Source organism: Protopterus annectens, chromosome 1.part0 (assembly GCF_019279795.1).
Source record: "Protopterus annectens isolate FY-2018-M chromosome 1.part0, PAN1.0, whole genome shotgun sequence".
Lineage (NCBI taxonomy): Eukaryota > Metazoa > Chordata > Ceratodontiformes > Protopteridae > Protopterus > Protopterus annectens.
Window position 1 is genome coordinate 1,513,206,575 of NC_056725.1, and position 22,957 is coordinate 1,513,229,531.

At 45.5% G+C, this 22,957-nt stretch overlaps 1 protein-coding gene across 1 annotated transcript in view; it reads left to right on the forward strand.

The window, feature by feature from the left end:
* The window catches only part of PHF10 (PHD finger protein 10), a 539,251-nt gene that overhangs the window by 395,053 nt on the left and 121,241 nt on the right, over positions 1-22,957 (forward strand). Inside the window, exon 8 of the mRNA XM_044067805.1 lies at positions 13,933-14,086. Within this exon, the coding sequence (XP_043923740.1) occupies positions 13,933-14,086 (154 nt within the window). The remainder of the gene's footprint in view (positions 1-13,932; positions 14,087-22,957) is intronic.

A 22,957-nucleotide genomic window follows, 5' to 3' on the forward strand; every position in this document is an offset into this window, starting at 1 on the left:
GGTCCATCAACTCTTTCCTCCTTCGACTCTTTTGAGTTCGAGCCGGGTCGATGTCGGAACCGAGACTGTGGTCACCGAGCCGAGACAATTGTCTTCGGCCGTCGTCGCTCCGTTTTCTTCCTTGGAGGAATCTCGGCGCCTGACTTCCCTCGCCGGCTCCGAGGGTGAGTGGCATCGGACCCTTGTCAGACCACCCTCTCCCTCTCGGTGCTTCGGCGCTGGTAAGTTCCGCTCCCCCACCGGCCTCGGAGCCATCACTGTTGGTGCCGAGGGGTCCTTAGCTCCTCGGAGCGGGGACCTCTGGCTCTGCCTGACAGGGGTGCATTCGAGGTCATGCGGAGTGTGTTAGAGCCTGGCTCTACTCCACAGTCGGCTCCGTCAGCCCCTCCCTCTATGCTGCCTCAGGGTAAGTCGACTCACTCCCTCATCCCGGACCGCAGAGAGCCAGCTCCTCAGGAGCCCCTTTGGGGATTTCATCCTCTTCGAGGCCTCTCCTGATTTGGCAGAAGAGCCTCCTCGGAAGAGGAAGTGCAAGAGGAAGCACATTGACTCACCTGAGTCTATCACGTCGGACACAGATCTGGATGATTCTGAGGGTTCCCCGTTCCCCTTCTGAAGATGTCTCATTTGCAGACATTCTGGAGATCCTGAAACAGAGGGAAATTGGCCAGCCCTCAACCCTTCGGAGGACGAATCTGTGTATCTTGAGGCGTTTGGCTCTCGTCCTTCCACCTCCTGGGTGTCCCCTTGACCCCCTCATGCAGGTGGTTGCTAAGAAGGCATGGACGGCTCCTGATTCAGTGGACCCCACTCCCAGGAGACCCTCCAAATTCATCACAGCTCCATCAGACAAGCAGTTTTATCAAAAGGAGTTTCTGTGGATGCTATGGTGGTAGCTGCTGCCACAAAGAAGGAACTGGCTGTTCCTTCAGTGCCTGTCCATCCACCTAACAAGGAATCTAGGTCCATGGATAGGTACGGAAGCGGATGTTCTCCTCAGCGACATTTACCATGCTCGCTGAATTACCTGTGCCATTTCACTCGTCTTCAAAGGGACTTGATCAAGGAAGCGAGTGAAATGTTAAGGACCCTACAGCTGCGGGTTTCAAGAGAAAATGAACACGCAGCTGGCTACCCTTAATTCCATATCCAACTCCTCCATGCGCCTCCTCTCTTATGCGGCCGATGGAGCGAGCAGAGCCGCAGGGACAGGGGTAGCCTTACGTAGGCACGCCTGGATGCGGCTATGCAACTTTGCGGAACCTTTCAAGACGTCTTTCACGAACTCCCCTTTTGATGGATCATCTCTCTTTGGTCCTCAAGTGAAAGAAACCCTGACTAGGTGCGAGACTGATGGCAAGACCCTTTCTGCCGTCGGAGTCCGTTTTTCGACTCCTTCTAGGCCTTACCCCAAAGGCCAGAAGGGTGGGAAGATGTTTTTCCGTAAACAATCTCAAGGGACTTCGCCTGACGCACAGAGTCGTTTTCCTACCAAAGGCAGAGGTGGGAATAACAATGGTAGACGTCGCCCTAGGGGCAGGGGGGGTCAGCAGAACCAGGGCAATCGGGAAGCCTTTCCTGACAAGCCCTTTCAGCATCCCTGAGGTGTTGCCCGACTGCCCATCTTCGGAGGCAGTCGGGGGAAGATTGTCACTGTACCCAGAAGCCTGGCTATCCCTGACTCAAGACAAATGGGTACAGTCCATCATTTCCGAAGGCTATTCTATCCCCTTTCTTCGTTTTCCAAATCAGTCAAAAAAATCCCTTCCAGATGTTCCACCCGCTCAAAGGGATATAGCAGCTTTGGAAATTTCAAAACTGCTTGCAAAAAGAGCAATTCAGTCAGTGCCAGCAGACCAACAAGGATCCGGAATCTACTCAAGGTTCTTTTTAGTTCCAAAGAAAACAGGGGACTGGAGACCGATTTTGGATCTCAGTGTCTTGAACAAATCAGTCAAGAAAACAAGATTTCGGATGGTCACGCTGCAATCCATTCTTCCCCTTTTGGGCAAAGGAAACTGGATGTGCTCCATAGACCTTCGGGATGCGTACTATCACATAAAAATGAACAGACGCTCCAGAAGATTCCTCCGCTTCAGGCTGGGAACCAGTCATTTTCAGTTCAGGGCCCTGCCCTTTGGTCTCACCACTGCCCCGGTGTTTACCAAATGCATGGCAGTGGTAGCTTCTCACCTGAGACGACAAGGATTCCAGGTGTTTCCATATTTGGACGACTGGCTTCTCACAGCTCCCACCAAGCATCTCCTTTGATGGCCAGAGATTATACTTTTCGCTTGTCAAAAACTGGGTATTTCAATAAATTGCGAAAAGTCTGTTTTGTCGCCTTGTCGTACTATTACCTACATAGGCAAATTTAGATACTATAAATATGTCTGCAACGCTAACGAACCAAAGGATATCAGACATTCACAAATTGGTGTCACTTCTTCTCAACAACAACAGAGCCAAAGCCAGGTTAGTTCTAAAGGTGTTGGGAATCATGGCAGCGCCATACCTCTCCTCCCATTGGCCAGATACCACATGCGGATCCTTCAGTGGATGCTTTTTCTCAATGGTCATACCAGGAACTTCCAATGTCTCACACCATTATGATCACGCGAGCGTGCAAAAGCATCTCATGTGGTGGATGTCTTCCCCCCAGCTCCTGTCGGGAAGACCATTTGTTCCACCTCCTCCGGTTGCTACTCTGACAACGGATGCCTCCCTGATCGGGTGGGGGCATTATCAGGGCAGGACAGTCCAGGGCACATGGCAACCAAGCGAATGCCACTTGCACATAAATGTTCTGGAGATGAGAGCAGTGCTTTTAGCGTTGCAAGCCCTTCAAGACTCTCTTCCCTTAGGAACGATTGCAATCCAGACAGACAACATGTCTGTAGTGTGGTACATCAACAAACAAGGCGGAACCAGATCATACCCCTGTGTCGAGAAGCACTCAGACTGTGGCAATGGGCGATTTCTTCTCAGCGTTTTCTGATAGCAACGCACATCCCGGAAGTCCAATCACATTGCGGACAAGTTGAGCAGAGCTATACTCATGCCTCACGAGTGGTCTCTGAAAGACTCTGTAGTGAGAGAGATATTTCTCAAGTGGGGTCAGCCTTGCTGCGATCTTTTGCTACTCCCCAAAACAGCAAGTGCAGAGAATACTTCACTCTATTCCTTTACCAGGCCAACCCAGCAGGGACGCTCTAGTCCAAGTTTGGCCCCCGGGACTTCTGTATGCATTTCCTCCTTTCCCTCTGATCTCTCAAGTAATACAGAAAGCTATCGCTCAGAAGGCCTCATTGATCCTCATTGCTCCTTACTGGCCTCGACAAGTGTGGTTCCCCTTTCTACATCGTTTTCTCTTGAGCGACCGTGGAGTCTGGACCTAGTTCCAGATCTTTTGATCCACCAATCGGGTCAGTTTCATCGCTCCCTCCCCTCTCTGAACCTCACTGCTTGGTTCCTCCAGTTCCAACCGTAGCCAGGCTTCCTCATTTATCTCACTCGGTTAGAGATATATTGATAGCTTCCCATAAATCTTCCACTCGAAAGATTTATTTGAGTAAGTGGAAACGCTTCTCATATTGGGCACAAGGAAAGGACATAGATCCTTTCACCGCTTCCATCCAACTAGTCCTTGATTTTCTTGCTGAACTCTTCCATGCAGGTTCATCTCCATCTACTCTTAAGGTTCAATTGGCAGCTATTTCTAATTTTCATGTGGGCATTTCTGAATCTGCCCTAATGTCCCACAAACTTTGCAAAGCCTTTTTGAAAGGAGTTTTTCTTCTCAGACCTCCTATAAGAAATCCTCCTTCTCCTTGGGACCTAAATTTAGTTCTTGCTTCCTTGATTCTTTCCCCTTTCGAACCTGCAGCTTCATGTTCCTTGAAATTATTATCATGGAAAACTCTCTTTCTGGTGGCTATCACATCAGCTAGAAGAATTTCAGAACTTCAAGCACTCAGTTGTCGTTCTCCTTATCTTTTGTTCCATAAGGACAGAGTTTCCTTACGAACTAACCCGTCCTTTTTGCCTAAGGTGGTTTCAACATCAAATCTAAACCAAAGCATTGACCTCCCTGTCTTTTTCCCAGAGTATTCAAATAGGTCTGAACAAAATTACACTGCCTGGATGTTCATCGTCAATTAAGGTACTACTTGGACAGGACGAAACAATTCAGGAAATCTGATCAGCTGTTTGTCTCCTATGCGGAAAGCAGAAAGGGACTTCCAGTTTCAAAGGTATCATTATCCAGATGGCTAACATCTCTGATTACCCTTGTTTATGAGATTAGACACCAAAACTGCCTAATAAACCTAAAGCCCATTCCACCAGAGCTTTGGCTACTTCTCTAGCCTTCCAAGACAGACTGCCTATTGACACCATTTGTGCAGCGGCTACTTGGGCTACTCCTCACACTTTTATTTCCCATTATAAGTTGGATTTAGCTTCTAGGCATAGAGCTAATTTTGGTTCCACTGTTCTCAGGAGTCTGTTCCGTTAGGCCACCCGGGACAAGGTGCTAGGGACGCGGTCCCATCCAGCAAGAATGAAGGCGAGATAGACAACTTAACATATAGAAGTTATGTTCTTACCATAACGTTCCATGTTAGTTGTCTTCTTCTCGCCTTCTTCTTGCGTCCCACCCGCCTTCCCCCTGGCCTGGACAGACCTAGAGGAGTTGTGATCGTGACCTCTCTTTCTACCACCTCTTTCTTAGTCATATGCTATTATGCATATTTCTTGTTTCAGGATGTAGGTCACCCTTCTTTCTTCCTGTTGTTAGAGGTGGATTCTGTTTTACAGTTATACTGTTTCTGTTATAAGCTGGGATTAGCTTACAAACGAGATCTGAGGTAACTCTCGCCTAGCATTGTGGGATATAAGGGGAGCCTCGAGCCGGTGGAACCAACTCTCGAGCTTTTAGAGTGGCCGAGTCGGAGCCGAGGTCGGCTCCGAACCCATCCAGCAAGAAGAAGGCGAGAAGAAGACAACTAACATGGAACGTTATGGTAAGAACATAACTTCTATTTATGGACCTTAACAGTAAGGCATTAAGTGATTAAGGTGTTTCTGGTCTTGCTGATTCTATGTATAGGTCAGGCGTACATGTATCTACTGAAGGAGAGATGAGATATGGAAGAATATTAAAAAGAAAATTAAAGAGTTTATTTGGGGAAACAGAAGCAGAAGATTTTAATGGGAAAAACTAATACTGACATAGGAACAGAGTAGATTGGGACTACCAGATTTGGAGGCATGTTCTAAGGCCACTCAGCTTAAGTTAAATTTTATTCAGGACATGGAATATATGTCCAAATGGAAGGGTGTGATAGGCATAATGCCCAATGAGATAGCTACATATTCATGTGTGGGCAATTGGGCAAATTTAGGAAAGGAATGCAAATATTGTTATTTATAGCTTGATATACATAAAATTTTTAAGCATGTCTTCACTTCAGAGAAGGTTAGACCTTGGAAAATAGCACAATGCCAATAGGCTAATACTATCTGTGGTAGTAGGAAAGAGTCTGAAGAAAATATAATGAGCATTTGGAAAAGAAAGAACAAAGAATTGAGATTTTTGGGAGTGTATGAGATAATAAAATGGGATGAAGCTAGGTCAACTGTGGAGTAGAGGGATAAAGCCCTGGCTTTGGCCCATGTAACCCAGCTTAGGTGTCTGAGATGCTGGCATGGGAGAATGGGTCTGCTGATCTTTGGGGATGGGTACATGCACAGGTACACAAAGCAGCCCAACCTCCCTGGTGGAGGCTTGGGAACCAACCACATGTGTTTCCTGATGGGTGGGCTGGATGGTTTGCTGCTGTTAGCTCCTTGCAGGAGTGAGGAGAAGACTGTCGCATGTCTGACATAGGGGGGCCCATTTCCAAAATACTTGCTGTCAGGGTAAGTGACTTACTCTTGTATAACCCTACCCACATTTCAAAAGACTTGCTCTTGGTGTAAATGATTTACTGTGGTTTAGGGCCTGTCTGTAAGCTGCTTAGACCAAGAGCAAGTCTTCTCAAATCAAGGTAGGCTTACACTGAGAACAAGTCTTTTGGAATCTGTCCCAGGGTGTTAAGGGCATGCAAGCAGTATAGGGAAGAATAAAGCATACAGTAAAAAAAAAAAAAAACTCCTCCCAACAGGCAGCAGGAACAGACCTGGGACATATTGTTCTCTTCTCTAGCCCCAGCCCTAGTCAGAGCAAGTTCTGAGGAGGTAAGGAGGTGTAGGTAGACAAAGAAATAGAAAGAGGCACTAGGGTAAACTGACAACTCCAGGGAGACAAAATAAAACAAAATGGGATGAAGCTAGACAGACTTTTGGTTTATTGAAGTCTGACCAGCTTGCATGTACAGGTCTGATTTTAGAGCTGAAGTAAGATATGAGGAGGCTGGATAGTAAATTTGCTAAAAAAAATAGATTCTGTAGTTGAGGACCAAACAGAAATGGCAGACTGTAAAAGAGTAATGCAAACATATAAGGCAGAATTAGATTTGAGAAGTTGGTATGATATGAAATTAAAAATAGCATGGAGTAGACAATAAATACATACACATTACAAATGATCAGTAGGTGTAAATATTTTATCTCTAGATAAGCAACTAACTCAGGAAAATTTAGAATTTTAAATGGAAACATTTGCACAAATAGTTATATACTCCTACAGAATTTGAAAAAAATATTTTCACAGACGAGAGGTATATGTTGAAGGTGTGATTGTTCAGAAGAGGTTCTTGGAAGCAAATGCAATGAAATGCTTGCATATAAAAGTGAATTGAATGTTATGCTAAGTTTTCTACTGGAAGAGAATTTAATCTCAAGTTGTAGTGGTGCTGTTGTTGAGTTGATGTAAAATAACATGTATTAAAGAGGTGAAAGCACTGATATCTTTAGTGTTGATAGTGGCTAAGAACATCATAATTAGAAAATGGCAAACCAAAGTCAAACCATCAAGAGAAGTAAAAAAGGTGATTACAGAGATTGACTATGGAACTGAGGGCTATTAGTAATCAGAAGCAAGTTCCTTGTTGTAAAAAAACAAACAAAAAAAAAAAAAAAAAAATTGGGCCTTACTTGATTTTCTAACCAAAGCTGAGCTTGAAGTGTGCATAGACATGGAAGAAAGCACCTATGATATAGATTTACTTAGTAAAGTTTACTGTAATACAAGATGTTATGTAGTCCAATCTCGCCTACATTCTTACCCGTGGGTTCGGAGCCGAATGTCTGCTTCGAATCGGCCAACTTTTTCTAGCTCGAAGTCTTCTATTGGCTGGCCTAAGAAGGTATCCCATGCTGCACTGCTCCATATCCCCAGATCTCATTTGCCGCTCGTGTAGCTCGGACGTGGTCTCGCTTGGCTGTGGCTGAGTACCATCTTTTCTTCTCTTTGAGAGTTTTTGGATCATTGAAAAAGCTATTTTCATAGCTGTTGCTGTTGTGGCTGTGACTGTTGTTGCTGTTTGTTCTTGGTATCCCGTTAACTGTGTCAGCGGGCTAGGCCTGTTTTAGTTAGAGGACCTAGTCCGTTCTCTTCTTGTCCTTGTGTGTTACTACAGGAACTGTTTAACTTAGAGGTTCTAGTGTTGTATGTAGTATGCTCTGGTTAACTTTTAGGTGTGCGAGTCTGTTTTTTGACCGTTTGGTTTCCCGCGCTTTGTGAAGTGGTTACTTCACTGGTTTACTGCTCTCTCGTTTCTCCTTATTGGTGGGTTTTTCCTTTCCTTGTGGTATGTCTAAGGATCAGAAGGAGCATAAACCCTCGGGTTTTAAAAAATGCTCCAAGTGTGGATATAAAATGTCCATTACAGATGGACATGCAGCTTGTGTCTATTGCCTGGGAGCAATTCATTTGCAGGAGGTCCTGTAGCTTCTGCCATGCTTTCAGCTCCAGGGTGCTACATGAACGTAAAAACAAACTAATTTTGAAGGGACTCTTAAAACCTTCTTTCGAGGAATCTTTGGACTCGGCTTTGGATTTGGAACTAGAAGCAAAGTCCTCTAAAGACAAAAAGAAATCTCCGGCTCCATCTGTTTCTTCGGAGCCACCAGAGAAGATTGCAAAATTGGGCTCAACCTCCTCGGCTCCACTGTCCTTGGGGCCGCAGGAAGTGTTGATAGTGACGGAACCGGTGTAGGCTCCAATTATTCTGGAACCTCTTCGGAGCTGGTCGCCAAGCATTAGACATAGGTCACCTGAGAGGAGATCTCTATCTCCCTCCCTGTTCTCCAGATCCTCCAGGGCTCTTTCAGATATTGATGTCACTAGGGTGGTGCAGAGGCTCCTGCAGTCGCCGGTTTTGGCTAAATTATTCTCTGCTCTGACCTAGTCCTGATGCTTACTTCGATTGTTCCTCCTCTGAGTGCATCTCTGTCTTTGAAGCCGGAAGGCCCCACTCCACATGATGTTCCTGCGTCGGCCCCGATGGCCCCTCCGGCTTTATCAGTGCCCATGTCAGCTCCGACCCTGTCGGCTCCGTCCACAGGGTTTGAGACTCTGGTTTCTTCAGTCGGACCCGAAGGGGACACTTTGGGACACCTTTCGGTTCCAAGTCTCCTGCTTGGGGCCTCTACTCGGGGGACCCCGACTCCTGTCCTGGTCTCGGAGGCTGGTCGGTCCTCGGACTCGGGGGGGGACCAGCCTTTGAAGCCATGTGGAGCGCGCTGGCCAGATCTTCAGCTACATCATGCAGATCGGTCATTCCGTCCCCCTCCACTCTGGCGAGAGCCTCTGACCTCCCCCTATCTGTAGACTGTGGAGCACCCAGGCCTAGGGATACCCCCACGAGTGGTCCCCAACTTTTGGATGCCCCCTCAGAGTCCTTGCCTGAGGAGCCCCCTAGAAAGCACACGTGCAAGAGAAAGCACATAGACTCCCAGGATGAGTCTCTCACCTCGGATACCGACCTCGAGGAGTCTGAGGGGTCCCCCAAGTCATCTTCTGATGATGTTTCTTTCTCCAACATCCTGGAGATATTGAGGCAAAGAGGTGACTGGCCATCCAAAACCCCCCTCTGAGGAGGAATCGGTCTTCCTTAAAGCCTTTGGTGCTCAACCCTCTGCCTCCTGGGTGTCTCCACCCTTCGACGAGCTCCTGGATTTAATCTGTCGAAGGGTGTGGGAGAACACTGATTCTGTGGAACCCGTACCTAGGAGACCCAACAAGTTTCTTTCTTGCTCCCCCTGGTAAAGAGTTTCTAACCACAGGAGTCCCTGTAGATGCCATGGTGGTTGTGGCGGCCACTCAGAAGGAAGTAGCTGAGACTTCTTCCTCCGTCCATCCTCCTAACAAGGAGGCTAGGACTATGGACCGGTACTCTAGCGGGTAACATTCCGGAGGCAGTGGCCCAGACGGTTAACGCCCAGGTGTCTACCCTCAACTCCATTGTTAACTCGTCCATACGGCTCATTTCCTATGCAGCCGAGGGAGCGAGAAGAGCAGCAAGCTCAGGTGTCGCCCTTAGAAGGCAAGCCTGGATGCGCCTTTGTCATTTCGCGGAGACCTTCAAGTCTTCTTTCACCGACTCCCCCTTTGATGGTTCCTCTTTGTTCGGAACCAAGGTGAAAGACACCCTCACCAGGTGCGAGCAAGAGGGAAAGACTCTGTCTGCTGTAGGGGTCCATTTTTCCCTCCCCTCTAGACCTTACCCCAAGGCCCAGAGGGGCGGGAAGATGTGGTTCAAGAAATCACAGAAGTTTTTTCCTGGTGCACAAGGTGAGCTCTCCTCCAGAGGCAGAGGAGAGGGAGTTTATTCGGGGGACGCCGCCCTAGAGGCAGAGGAGGCCCCAGCAACTCGGGAGACCACGATTCCTTTCGCGGCTCTCCCTACCATCGTCCCTGATGGAGTTCCCGACTGTGTGCTTCCGGAGCCAGTCGAGGGCCGAATATCGTTCTACCCGGAAGACTGGGAAAGCATCACCCAGGACCGATAGGTATTGCGAATAATTTTCGGAGGTTACGTCATCCCCTTATCAGACCCCCCACTCAGGAGAATCCCAGACGTTCCACCCAGTCAAAAGGATCGCGCAGCTTCAGAGATTTCAAAGCTGCTAGACAAAGGAGTCATCCAGTATGTCCCCTCAGACCAGGTCGGATTAGGGACTTACTCAAGATTCTTTTTGGTGCCAAAAAGAACAAGGGACCTGAGACCCATTCTAGATCTCAGCCAACTAAACAACTACGTACAAAATTCCAAGTTCCGAATGGTCACTCTTTAGTCGATTTTTCCATTGTTTGGAAAAGAAGTATGGATGTGCTCCATCGACCTCAAGGATGCTTACTACCATATCATAATGGACAGGGCATCCAGGAGTCACTTACGCTTCCAGCTGGGAGCCAGTCATTTTCAGTTTCGTGCCCTGCCCTTTGGTCTCACCACAGCCCCCAGGGTGTTCACCAAATGTCTGGCAGTGCTGACAGCTCACTTGAGACGTCAGGGATTCCAGGTGTTTCCGTATCTGGACGACTGGCACTTCACCGCCCCCACCAGGCATCTACTAATCCAAACCAGGAACGCTACCATCGCTCTCTGTCACCAGTTATGCATAACACAGAATTGGGAAAAATCTGCCTTGTCACCCTCACAGCGTGTCGTATTTATAGGTGCAGAAATAGACACAGTGCAAATGCGCGCCTTTCTCCCACAAGAAAGAATTACAACCTTACAAAATCAAGTGCAAGCTCTGTTACCCCTCAGGAAGGTACAAGCAAGATGGGTGCTTCAACTTCTGGGCACAATGGCAGCAACAATTCTGTTAGTCCCCCTAGCGAGATTGCACATGAGGCTCCTTCATTGGCTACTCTTTGCCCAATGGTCTCTCCAGAAACTCCCTCTCTCCCATCAGATTTTGCTCACAGACAGATGCAAACAGGACCTCAGATGGTGGCTGTGCACCAGCAATCTGGACAAGGGGAAACCCTTTGTTCCTTTACCCCCTGTCACCACGGACGCTTCCCAGATGGGGTGGGGGGGCATTTTCTGGGCAGGACAGTCCAAGGCACATGGCAACATCACAAGACACACCTGTACATCAATGTCCTAGAGATGAGAGCGGTGCTACTGGCGTTGCGAGCACTTCAGAGTTTTCTGCCTCTCGGGACTATTGCTATTCACTCGGATAACATGTCCGTAGTGTGGTATCTGAACAAGCAGGGAGGTACCAGATCTTACCCCTTGTGCAGAGAAGCCATGCGGGTATGGCAATGGGCAATATCTTCCCAACGGTCTTTGGTAGCAATGCACATTCTGGGAAAGTCCAACATGATTGCAGACAGGCTAAGCAGAGCTATTCTGATGCCTTACGAGTGGTCCCTGAATCGTCTGGTTGCAGAACGAATCTTCAACAGGTGGGGTCAGCCTTGCTGTGACCTTTTTGCCAGCCCCCCTCAATGCCAAATGCAGCAGCTACTTCACTCTGATCCCCCCACAGGGGGAGTCACCCAGGGATGCCTTAGTCCACGACTGGCCCTCCGGTCTGCTTTATGCTTTCCCTCCGTTCCCCTTGCTATCAAGAGTGATTCAGAAAGTGCAGTCCTTGGGAAGCAGACTGATTCTGATTGCTCCACACTGGCCTCAGCAGATCTGGTTCCCCTTTCTCCATCCCTACATTGTGGACACACAGTGGACTCTGGATCCACAACCGGACCTACTGACACACATGTCGGGACAATTCCACCCCTCTCTGCGGACCCTCCCGTTGACAGCCTGGCTATTCCACTTCCATCGCTAATTAGGCTTCATCACTTTTCTCCGGAGGTAGTTCATTTTTTATCTTCCTCTCTTAAGCCCTCTATTTATTCTAGCAACTGGAAGAGGTTTTCTATTTGGGCTCATTCACGAGGAATTGACCCTTACCCAGCCCCAATTGCTTCTGTCTTGGAGTTTTTGTCTATACTTTTCCAGCAGGGCTCAGCGTCCGCTACAATTAAAGTCCAATTGGCAGCAATATCTCATTTTCACGTTGCCAATGAGCCTAGCTTGATGGCCCACAGACTTTGTAAGTCTTTCCTGAAGGGCACTCTGTTACTTCTTCCTCCTGTCTCAGAACCGATCATGCCCTGGTATCTAAATTTTGTTCTGCAAGCCCTGACTTCACCACCCTTTGAACTTGCAGCTACCTGTGACTTAAAATTCTTGTCCTGGAAAACTGCCCTTTTAATAGCCATCACGTCAGTCAGACACGTTTCAGAAATTCAAGCTCTTTCCATCAAACCTCCATACTTGATCTTTCATAAGGACAGGGTCTCTCTTAGACCAAATCATTCCTTTCTCCCTAAAGTGGCCTCCATATATAACCTTAATCAATCTATTGAGTTACAAGTGTTTTTTCCCCATTTTTCAAACAAGGCAGAATTTAAATTTCATCAATTGGATGTACACAGACAGTTGCGTTTCTATCTGCACAGGACCAAAGATCTCTGAAAATCTGATCAGTTGTTTGTCTCCTTTTCAGAAAACAGAATGGGGTCCCCTGTCTCCAAGATCACTCTATCCAGATGGATATCAAATTGTATTTCATTTACTCTTCTGGGGGTAAGGACTTACCATTTCCAGTCAAGGCTCACTCTACTAGGGCTGTATCTGCATCTACAGCCTACCACGCCAGATTGTCGATGGATGATATTTGTGCTGCAGCTACCTGGACATCTCCTCACACCTTTGTTACTCATTACAAACTGCACATGGTATCTAGGGGCAGGTCTTCCTTTGGTTCCACAGTACTCAGGAGCATCTTCCTTTGAGCCTCCCAGGATATAGGTGCTAGGGATGCTGTCCCACGGGTAAGAATGTAGGCGAGATTGGACTACATAACATCAAGAAGTTATGTACTCACCATAACGTTCGATGTATGTAGTCCATCTCGCCTCACATTCTTACTTACCCTCCCACCTTCCCCCTTCCTGGAGGTTCCGGAGGTTAGGTTTGGTTTTAGAGCTCCCTTCAACTTTAGTCTCTTCTTTCCCTGGATGCGGTTCTGCATGAGGTATGAGTGTGTTGCTCGCAGCAAACTAGATCTGGGGATATGGAGCAGTGCAGCATGGGATACCTTCTTAGCCCAACCAATAGAAGACTTCGAGCTAGTAAAAGCTGGCCGAGTCGGAGCCGACATTCGGCTCCGAACCCACAGGTAAGAATGTGAGGCGAGATGGACTATATACTTCAAACGTTATGGTGAGTACATAACTTCTTGTTATGAAGCCGCTGGTCCAATTGTTACAATTTGTAATATAGTGATGATAAAACAGTATGTTCACTATGTAGTTCTTGACCTCAGACTGTATTGTAAATAGTTTATTTGTATATTTGAATGCTTTTGTTCAAGGATAATTATAAATCAAAGTGGAGATGAAGACTAGATAGAATGGTATTTGTGATATTTGGATATACTTGTTTAATAATGTCATATTGTTAAATGTAAGCACTGATTGCTTGGCATGAAGTTAGTCTGTTAGTATTGTAAAACATTTAATTGTAAAATGTTTGTATCAGCAGTCAGTGCCAAAAAAACAAGTGTAATATGCATAAGGATTGCACAGAATGTAAAAAAGAAAATGCTGCTCATAGTAATGATGATGGTTTTTACTATCGCAATAAAATGTTCCAAGTGATGACAGTGAATACAGCAGGCTGGTACCTCCACAAAACAAACAATGTACAATACATGTATTAGGTAATTTGAATGTCTTGATCAATTTAAATTATGAGGTGCTCAGGAGTTGACATGGCTGTTGGATTTTCTGTTTTCTAACAAAAAGAAAATCAGCATTTTTCTGTAAATCCTCCTTTTTATTGTCATAAAAGGTCATCTAGTTAGAAACAGATTTTTTGCTTGTATTTTTTTTTAACAAATGCAGAAAGAGAATATGCTACTTTTCTTTTATAACTAATCGTCTCTTGTCTTGATCAGGTATTCCCCTACGGAGCTTCGCTATTTACCATTAAATACTGCTCTCTACGAACCTCCTCTTGATCCTGAGCTTCCTGCTCTTGACAGTGATGGTGACTCTGATGATGCAGAAGAAGGAAGGGTTGAAGAAAAGAAGAAAATAAAAGGTTCTTCAGTAAGTGAAACAGTGACAATAATTTATTGGGGTTTGTAGATGAATGGCCTGAACTTGGTGTACAGTACATTCATGTGTCCACATTGTCTTATTCATATGTGCACATGATGGAAAGTTATAGCCTACCTCTTGGGGATCTTCTGGTCGTGACTTACCTCCCAGTGAATCTGTTGATAGTGACTTATAATAGGTACTTCATCCTTTCATTGTAATACTTCAGATCACTGGAGTGTAAGTACCCTTATTTCATTAATTTTGTGTAGTTTTGCTGACAATACTCACCAATGTGTGAAACTGGAAACAAATGTGTGTGTATGTATATATATATATATATATATATATATATATATATATATATATATATATATATATATACACTGCACTTTTGATGTAGGAGCTGTTTTGGCATTCTATTGGAACTACGTATGAGATTTTTTTTTCTTTGTGCTTTGTTTTGCCTACATGCCTGCTTAACCATTAAGCCTTTGATAATCAAGCTAGAGCCAGTACTTTTCCCTGTAATGGGTATCTTCAGTTCTAGGTGGGGACAAGAGACATCTGGAGGTACTGTCTTTCTGGCAGCCATAAATGTGATTTGTGTCCTTGTTGGCATCCTGAAAAGGGGGCATATGTTCGAGGCCTTGACCCCACTTGGGAGGTTGGAAACAGCATCACCAAGGGATTTCTATGGCCTTCCTTTCCTAGTGCAAGCTCCCATGTATCCACTATAAGATCTGCCTTGTAAACAGCTTGATGTCTAAAATACACTTCATTTCTGTCCTTTGTTTCACCTCCCTCCTTCAAGGGGTTGTTGCATTGGATAGCCCCAGCCCCATCCCCCACCCCAAAGTTTGGGGACACCCATTCTTCACAAGCAGCTCCAAACAATGACTGAGCTGTTTTTTTAAACATCCTTATTAATTCACAGTTGAAACAGATGTAGATACACATACATTAGTAGAACAGAACTGTAACGATATTACTCAGTGTTTTCATGTAGTATTAATTTTAAGCAACTGTCATTAACTCCAGCATTATATAAATTGCTGAAGTCCTGCCATTTATACCTCACTACTCCTCCTGATCATTATTCTGCATGCATTTTTCTCAGAAATTCCATTTATTTCTATGTATACGCCTTCCCTTTTTTAATGATCTTGCCTCATGTTTTTATCTTCTTTACAGTATTCAGTACGTCAGTTACAGTTGGTTTCAAATTTTTTTTTGTAAATTTTTTTGGTCCCATAAGGACCCTCATCCTACTGCCTCGGCCCCCAGTACCTCAGGTCCACGCCGGATCTACATCCTCCTACTCCCCACAACTTACTCAAGTATTGCTGTGACTGGTTGTGGATCAGGTGGGTCCTGAAGTTATGGCGGTCTAGGCTACTTCTGGGGGAGTGTTTTTTATATGCTCCACCCACATGTTCTTATGAGTGCCCTCCCTCCTAGGATGGGCACACCCATTCCTTCCTACTGCTCTCTGTTTCCCGAGCTGCTAATTGAACCTGGGCCATTGTAATGGCTTTATTCTTTTATGCCACAGGAGTGACTCAGCTGGCTTAGATTTCTATTATGGCAGCCAGTTGGAGTGGCTCAATTGGTTTATATTTCTGTTACGGCAAGTCCTTACTATGCCTAGTCAGTTAAGAGCCTACATCCTAGTGCAAAAGAATTATTTAGTTAGACAAAATACTCTGTTTTAAAAATCTGCCAACTTTCCCAAAAAAACATGTTTCTAATTACCTTTCTCATTTCCATCATACCACCGATATTTGCTTTCTACCCGAGAATAAGTTCTCTGTAGTCTGCTTGGGGTATAAAAATGCAGGTGCAAATACTTTCAAACAAAAAAAAACATAAACATGTCAGACTTTGTTGCATACTTGGGAGCTATACAGATGTCCTCCCATTGTACTTTAGTATAAAGTGCCTTCCCAATCTCCCTTGCTAATCTTTTCTAACCTCCTCTGATTGATTCTTAGTTATCACACAATATTTTATGTGCTGTACTATTATTTCTAACAACTATTATCTCTTTTTAACAACAGCTTGTGCTCTAGCCAGAACTAAAAACTCTGCCAGAGTTCGTCTTTAACTTAGCATTCCCCATCCCTTTCGCTTTGCCTCTGCTCTGATCTTAATCCCTGGTAGGGAAGGCAGTCTGTAACCTGCCATCCAAACTACTACTTGGCCTCCTTCCACGTTATTAGCTTTCCCTCTGTAGTTATTGTTCCCAGTACCTTGGGTCTTTTGCTAATTTCCTGCAGGCATACCTTCCCTGCTTTCTGTACCCCCTCTTTCAGTCATCCATATTGATGAAACCTCCTTTCTCTATTCCCATGTTGACTTAATTCTTAGAATACTTTCTGCTACTTTGTGAGTATAATGTGTGATGGCTTTTATTCTCCTTAACAGCCCGAGTCCACAATCCTATTCTCTCCTTATGTGTCCCCCCCCCAGACCCCATTTTGTCATCATTTCTATCCACTTTGATGTATAACTTTCTGCTTATGTTATGTGTATGAGCCTTAACTGCATAGCTCTAAAGTTTCCATTCAAATCAAATAATCCCAAACCACCGTTTTATATGGTGGAACCAACTTATCCCACTTAACCCTTAACTGTTGCCCTCTTTCCCTCACAAATAATGAATAAAATTGAGTTAAAGGAATTTATCTTCCACAACTTCTCTGGCTTATAAAAATATACCTAACTTGTGTATAAAACTGAAGGGACTAAAAACATTTTTACAGAATGCATCTTACTATCCATATCTGTAATCAAGAGCTTCCAACGTCTTAGTTGTTGTATTATCTATTGATCTGATGTTATCCATGTCTCACTATTCCTCACTCTTGGGTCGTAGGATCTGACATTGGATCCAAGCCGGCAACTTATCAGACAGATCATAGGCTCCAGCTCCTCCAACTCCCATAATCCGTTACTGCCCTCTAACCCTTCAGATCTCGTTTGCTGCTCATCAGCTTCAGCTGTGATTTTTGGGCCTGAGTCTCTTCACAGAGGTAAGTGCTTGTTTTGCTACTGTTTCTCTATATTTTCTTATATTTTCTCATATTTGCTTATATTTTACTTTAATTGCTTGCTGTATTATATATTAGCTTATCAGTTTCATCTCCTTCCGTTACCGTTAATTCATTTAAGCCTTTGGTACCAAAGAGAGTTTCTTCTGTTTTATTTCCCTGCAGTAGTTTGTAGAGTGTTTTCGTAGTACTACTAGTCTGTTCTTTGCTAATACCATCTCTGCTGACTTTTGATTTAGGCTTTGACTCCATCTTTACATTTTTGTGGGCTGTTTTTGGCTGTTGGTGTTTGGCCTGTCCGAAGATGTCTGACAAGCCAACTGAGTTCAAAAGGGGCTCCTCCTGTGGTAGGAAGATGCCCATGTCCGATTCGCATGAGGAAGTGCCTCTATTGCTTGGGCACCGACCACCTAGAGGTTGAATGCGCCATTTGTGCTGCATTCAACCCCAGGGCCTTGGTCGAGCGTTGAAACAAATTATTGTTAATGGGTATGGTCTAGGGAGGTCTTGTTGGCCCAGTGTCCGGCCAAGCCTGGCCCCTCTGACTACAAGACGAAGGCCCCTTCTGTTCTAGGATCCTCGGCCTTCAAGAAACCCAGGCTGTTGGATCCTAGCTCCTCAGGCCTGACCCCAGCCTCAGCTCTGACTATCTCGGATCCCAGGTGCTGTGAGTCCACCCCTGGATCCAAGGCTTCTTACTCGAAGCCTACAGATTCGAGGTCGCAGGAATCTACTCCTGGATCCATGGTCTCCGGATTGAGGCCCACAGATCTGACCAAGAACGGACCTGCCACAGATCTGAGCTTCTCTGATCCGAGACCTTTGGGCTGCAAGCACTCAGATACTCCATTGACCTCAGGCCTGAGGTGGTCATATCCTGGGATCCCTGTCCGATCCCACCATTATGATTGAGCACTCTCCAAGTTCTGACAGGGAGCATCGCTTTGAAGCTCCCAGGCACAGAAGCCGATCTTCCAAGAGGCATAGGAGATCCTCGGGGTTCAGACATGTGTCCCCAGCCAGGTCCTCTGCTTCTTCTGGGTTCTGCAGGAGCCTGCTCCCCTGCGATATGGACAGAATGATGAGGTCATTCCTCAATGCTCAGATTGAGTTGGAGCTTCGGGCTTCCCCTGCCCATCTGGCTAGGGGCCCTTTCCCTGTTCATTTGCTTTCTTCTCTTCGTCCAGCCCAGGTAGTTTCAGACTTTCAAGCCGTGGGGAGTGGTGGGAAGGCAACGGAAATGCCTAGAACCCATTTTGTCTCTACCCCATCCAAGTGCCTGACCAGATCTGCTCTTCCTGCCCCAGAGCAGACGGGGTCCCACACCAGCTAGTCCCCCCTGAGTCCTTGGGGGAGGGTTCCGGTCCCAGTTTTTTAGGACCAGTCCCTGCTCCTCAGCGCATTGGCCCTCGACAGCTCTGGGCCAGTATTATCCAGGGGTCTTGAGGTACTGGCATGCTCTGTTCCCTCTTCTCAGATGGGTCTTCCTGCTGGGAGTGGGGATGGGGCATCGCCCAGTCCTTTGGCCTTCTGGGTAGTAGAGAGGATCTTCTCCTCTGCAAGGTCTGCCTCCCCTGCCACCAAGGGACTTTCCCAGCCCCCTAGAGCAGACACTTCTCATCCTGTTCCTGGTCAGCCCTCTCAAACCAGCCTTCAGGTGGGAGTTGCCCCATTTAGGGTTCCCCTCTCTTCCTAATACTCCCTTGAGCTCCCCTCAGAGGAGGTACCTTGGAAAAGATCATGCAAGAGGAGGCACCTGGACTCCTCCTCTATGGAGTCTCTCACCGAGGATACGGACCTCGATGAAGGGGACACATCCCCTAGTTCTCTGCCCAAGGATGTCTCCTTTGGGGACATCTTAGAAAACCTCAAGCTGAAGGGTGGATGGTCTTCCTTACCCCCATCCTCCAAGGAGTCCGTGTTCCTGAAGGTGTTTGGGATGGGACGGTCTACATCCTGGGTTTTCCCCAGGCTGACAATACCGATAGACCTCTTTGTGAGCAGGGCATGGAAGGAGCCGGGTACTGTGGAACCAGTACTGAAACACGCCAAGTTTTTGAGTCCTCCCTCTGACAGTTTTGGTCGAAGTGGGTGCCAGTCGATGCTATAGTGGTAGCTGCTGCCACAAAAAAAGAGTTGGAGGAGTACTTATGTTCATCCTCCCATCCGGGAATCCCAGGCGATCGACAGACATGGGAAGCTGTGTCTTTGCTGGAGCTACCTTCGGTCTGTGGGCGCTTAATTAGTTGTCACATTTCACCCACCTCCAGAGAAATTTGGTCAAGGTACCCACCACTTCTCTTTCTGAGTTATCTGCTGGGGACTTAAGCAGTTGTCCCCTAAGCTATCTACTCTTGCTTTTCTATCAAATTCCTCGATGAGGCTGATTTCCAACGCTGCGGAAGGCACCTCTCGAGTGGCCAGTACAAGCATCGTTATTCGTTGCTACACCTGGCTGTGCCGTTGCGGGTTTGCGGAGTCCTTTAAGGCATCCTTTACCAATGCCCTCTGAGATGGATCTACCCTCAGTCAAGGAAACACTCATCCGCAGTGAGCAGGAATGTAAGGCCTTATCAGCTGTGGGAATCAAGTTTTCTACCCCTCAGTTGTCTTTTTCTAAGACTCGAGGGACTAGGAAATTATAGTTTTAGAAGTCGCAGTCTTCCTTTCAAGACGAGCCCTCTTGTAAAGGTCAGGGGAAGAGGGTTCAATGGCAGATGCTGCCCGACAGGCAGAGAGGGGGGTCTGCAAAATCAGGGCTCTAGGGAACCTTTCTCTGAGAAGCCCTCCCAGCGCTGCTGATGCTCTGCCCGATTGCTCTGTCCTGGAGGCAGTTGGGGGTCATTTGTCACTGCACCCCTTGCTGTGGGCAAACATTACAAGAGATCACTGGGTGCTAAAAATTATTTCCAGGGGCTGTTTCATTCCCTTTTCCCAGCCACCCCCTCCAATCAGTAAGTGCCTCCCTGTTGTGCCACTCCATCAGAGGGAGTTAGCTCAGCAAGAAGTGCTAGGGCTTCTTCAGAAAAGAGCCATTCAAGAGGTCCCCCCAAGACAACAAGAATCCAGAACTTACTCTTGCTTCTTTTTTTGGTGCCAAAGAAGACAGGGGACCTATGTCCAGTTCTGGACCTAAGCATGTTAAATCTCTCCATCAAGAAATCCAAGTTCCGTATGGTCACTGTCCAGTCCATTGTGCCTCTTCTGCACAAAGATGATTGGATGTGCTCCATGGATTTCCAGGATGCATATTACTTGAAAATAAGCACTCCAGGAGAATTTTCCACTTTCACGTAGGGGCCAATCATTATCACTTCAGGACCCTGCCCTTTGGTCTCACCACAGCCCCCCAGGTGTTCAAATGAATGGCAGTGGTGGCATCTCCGCTGAGACTGCAGGGATTCCAGTTGTTTCCTTACCTCAGTGATTGGCTCCTCACAGCTCCCACCAAGGATTGACTGGTCACAGCAACTTAGTACATACTTCATCTGTTTGACCAATTAGAAATCACTGTGAACCTACCCAAATCAAATTCGATTCCATCCCAAAACTTGGAGTTTATCGGAATTCAGCTGGACACTGTCAGAGATTGTGGTGATGTTCTTTGTATTTCACTGTTGTAGTCATCACACTTTGGTTATCTGCCTGCAGGTAGCCCTCAGTAGGCCCAAATAACAGAGTCTTGGTATTTCTACATTAGATGCCGTCTCCTCATCCGTGACATCCAGTCGTCAAGGGTATAAAACATGCAGCCGACGCCATTACATCAGCTTTTGTTGCCCAGTGGGAGCCCGAAGCAGAAGCAGTTCGCAATTGCCGGTTGGCAGCTACCTGAAATTTTCGTTTTTCGAGTTTCAAACCTGAAGTCTTCTAAAGCTAAGTACTCCATTGGGGATCCTTTTTTCTTGCTCTAACTGATGTCAGAAAAAGTTAATTGTCTTGCCTGTGGAAAGCAAATACCTCACAGAGATTTTCATTCTTACTGCATCACTTGTTTAGGCCCAGACCACGACGTCCCTCGTTGTTGGTTTTGTGCCTTGTTCAACGCCCGAACTCTTCGTCATTGGGCTATTTTTGTCTCTAAATTCTTTCGCACTCGATGTTCTTCGTGTTTCACTGTTGCAGTCATTACATTGGGTAATCTGCTAGCAGGTTGCCCTCAGTCAGCCTGAATTCCAAAGTCTTGGGTCCTGCGTCAGTTGCTGTCTTTTCTTCCATGACGTCAGGTCGTCAGGGGTATAAAACATGCAGCCGACACCATTTTCTTTAGTCTTTCTTGCCGCGCGCTGCCCGAAGCAGAAGCATTTTGCATGTGCCGGTCGGCCGACTACTGAAATATTCGAGTTTGAGTTTCAGAACCGAAGTCTTCACTAAAGCTAAGTACCCCGTTGGGGAAACTTTTTTCTTGCTTTTTACCGATGTCAGAAAATTAATAATTGTATTACTTGTGGGAAGCAAATACCTCATATGGATTTCCATTTATACTGTACTCCTTGCCTAGGCCCTGACAACCACAAGGCATTCTATAACTATGTCAAGAATCTAAATGGCAATGCTCAGATCTGCTCTGAGCTAAAACAGAATGGCATTAAATATACTGATCCCAAGGATATTGCCAATATCCAGGCAGATCGATTCAGTGCCAACTTCACCCCCCTCTCACGCCCTAAATGGCCCATCTCAATACCGGAAGATTGCCAAATTCTGGTAATAACGGCCACACAGGTAAAAAAACGCACTCTCCAAAGCTAATAATACAGCATTCACGAAAAGAATTAACTCAAAACTAGAATAAAAGTGAACAAAGTAATCCAAAACTGGTTAAACTGTTTAATCCAAATTGAATATCAAACTAAGCGCTTTCACCCAGCTATTCCGTGGGTTTCATCAGAGATAAAGATACACCATTACTGCTCTCATTATATACACATACCATTAATCTGTGTCCAATCACATAACTGCTTCAGTTACTTTTAAAATTCTTAGCAATCAGTTCATAAAGTTACATAGCATACAACACCTCATTTCATTATGTAAAATTCATTGCAAATACTAAAAACTGTTGTTTAATAACACATGTAAGTGACCCTTACATAATTAACTATTCAAAACCTAAAAAATACTTTGCAAAAAATAACAATAACCCTATATCGAATTATAAATAAGTCTTAATGTTCAAAATTCATCTAAATGTGTATTACAAAAATGTTTCATAAAATATATAAATATTTTAAATATAATAAAAGATTGTAGTTGTTGACTACATAACCTCCACCTAACCACAATACATTGACAGATTAAATGCAATTTGATTTATATTTTATTATACTAGAAATGAAGATGTGTTCATTGATACCTGGCATGTTGTTGGCATTAAGTCTAAGTTGCCACAAACATTCCTTCATTTCTAGTAAATTGTTCACACCCCCCTCATTGTTAATGTTGTTTGGGATCCTGTCAACTACAAAAAATATAAACCTTTTAAAATCCTCACATTTAGTACTGTGTAGATATAAAGAACTAGTTACCTTCTTGTTTTTAATATCCCTAGTGTGTTCCATAATACGCTCTCTTAATTTCCTAATGGTTTTGCCTATGTAAAATGCTGGACATGATAAACAAGTCGCTAGGTATACCACCATCTTAGTGTTACAATTGACATGTCCAGGACATTTAATGGATCTTTTGAAATTCTGTACCATAACGTAGGGACCGTCGTTAATAAACTTACAAGTTCTACATAACCCACATTTCTTCATTCTTGAATTCCTATATGGTTGATTAATATTGTTACTTTCAAACTATTCCTTCAGGTTCTTTCCCCTAC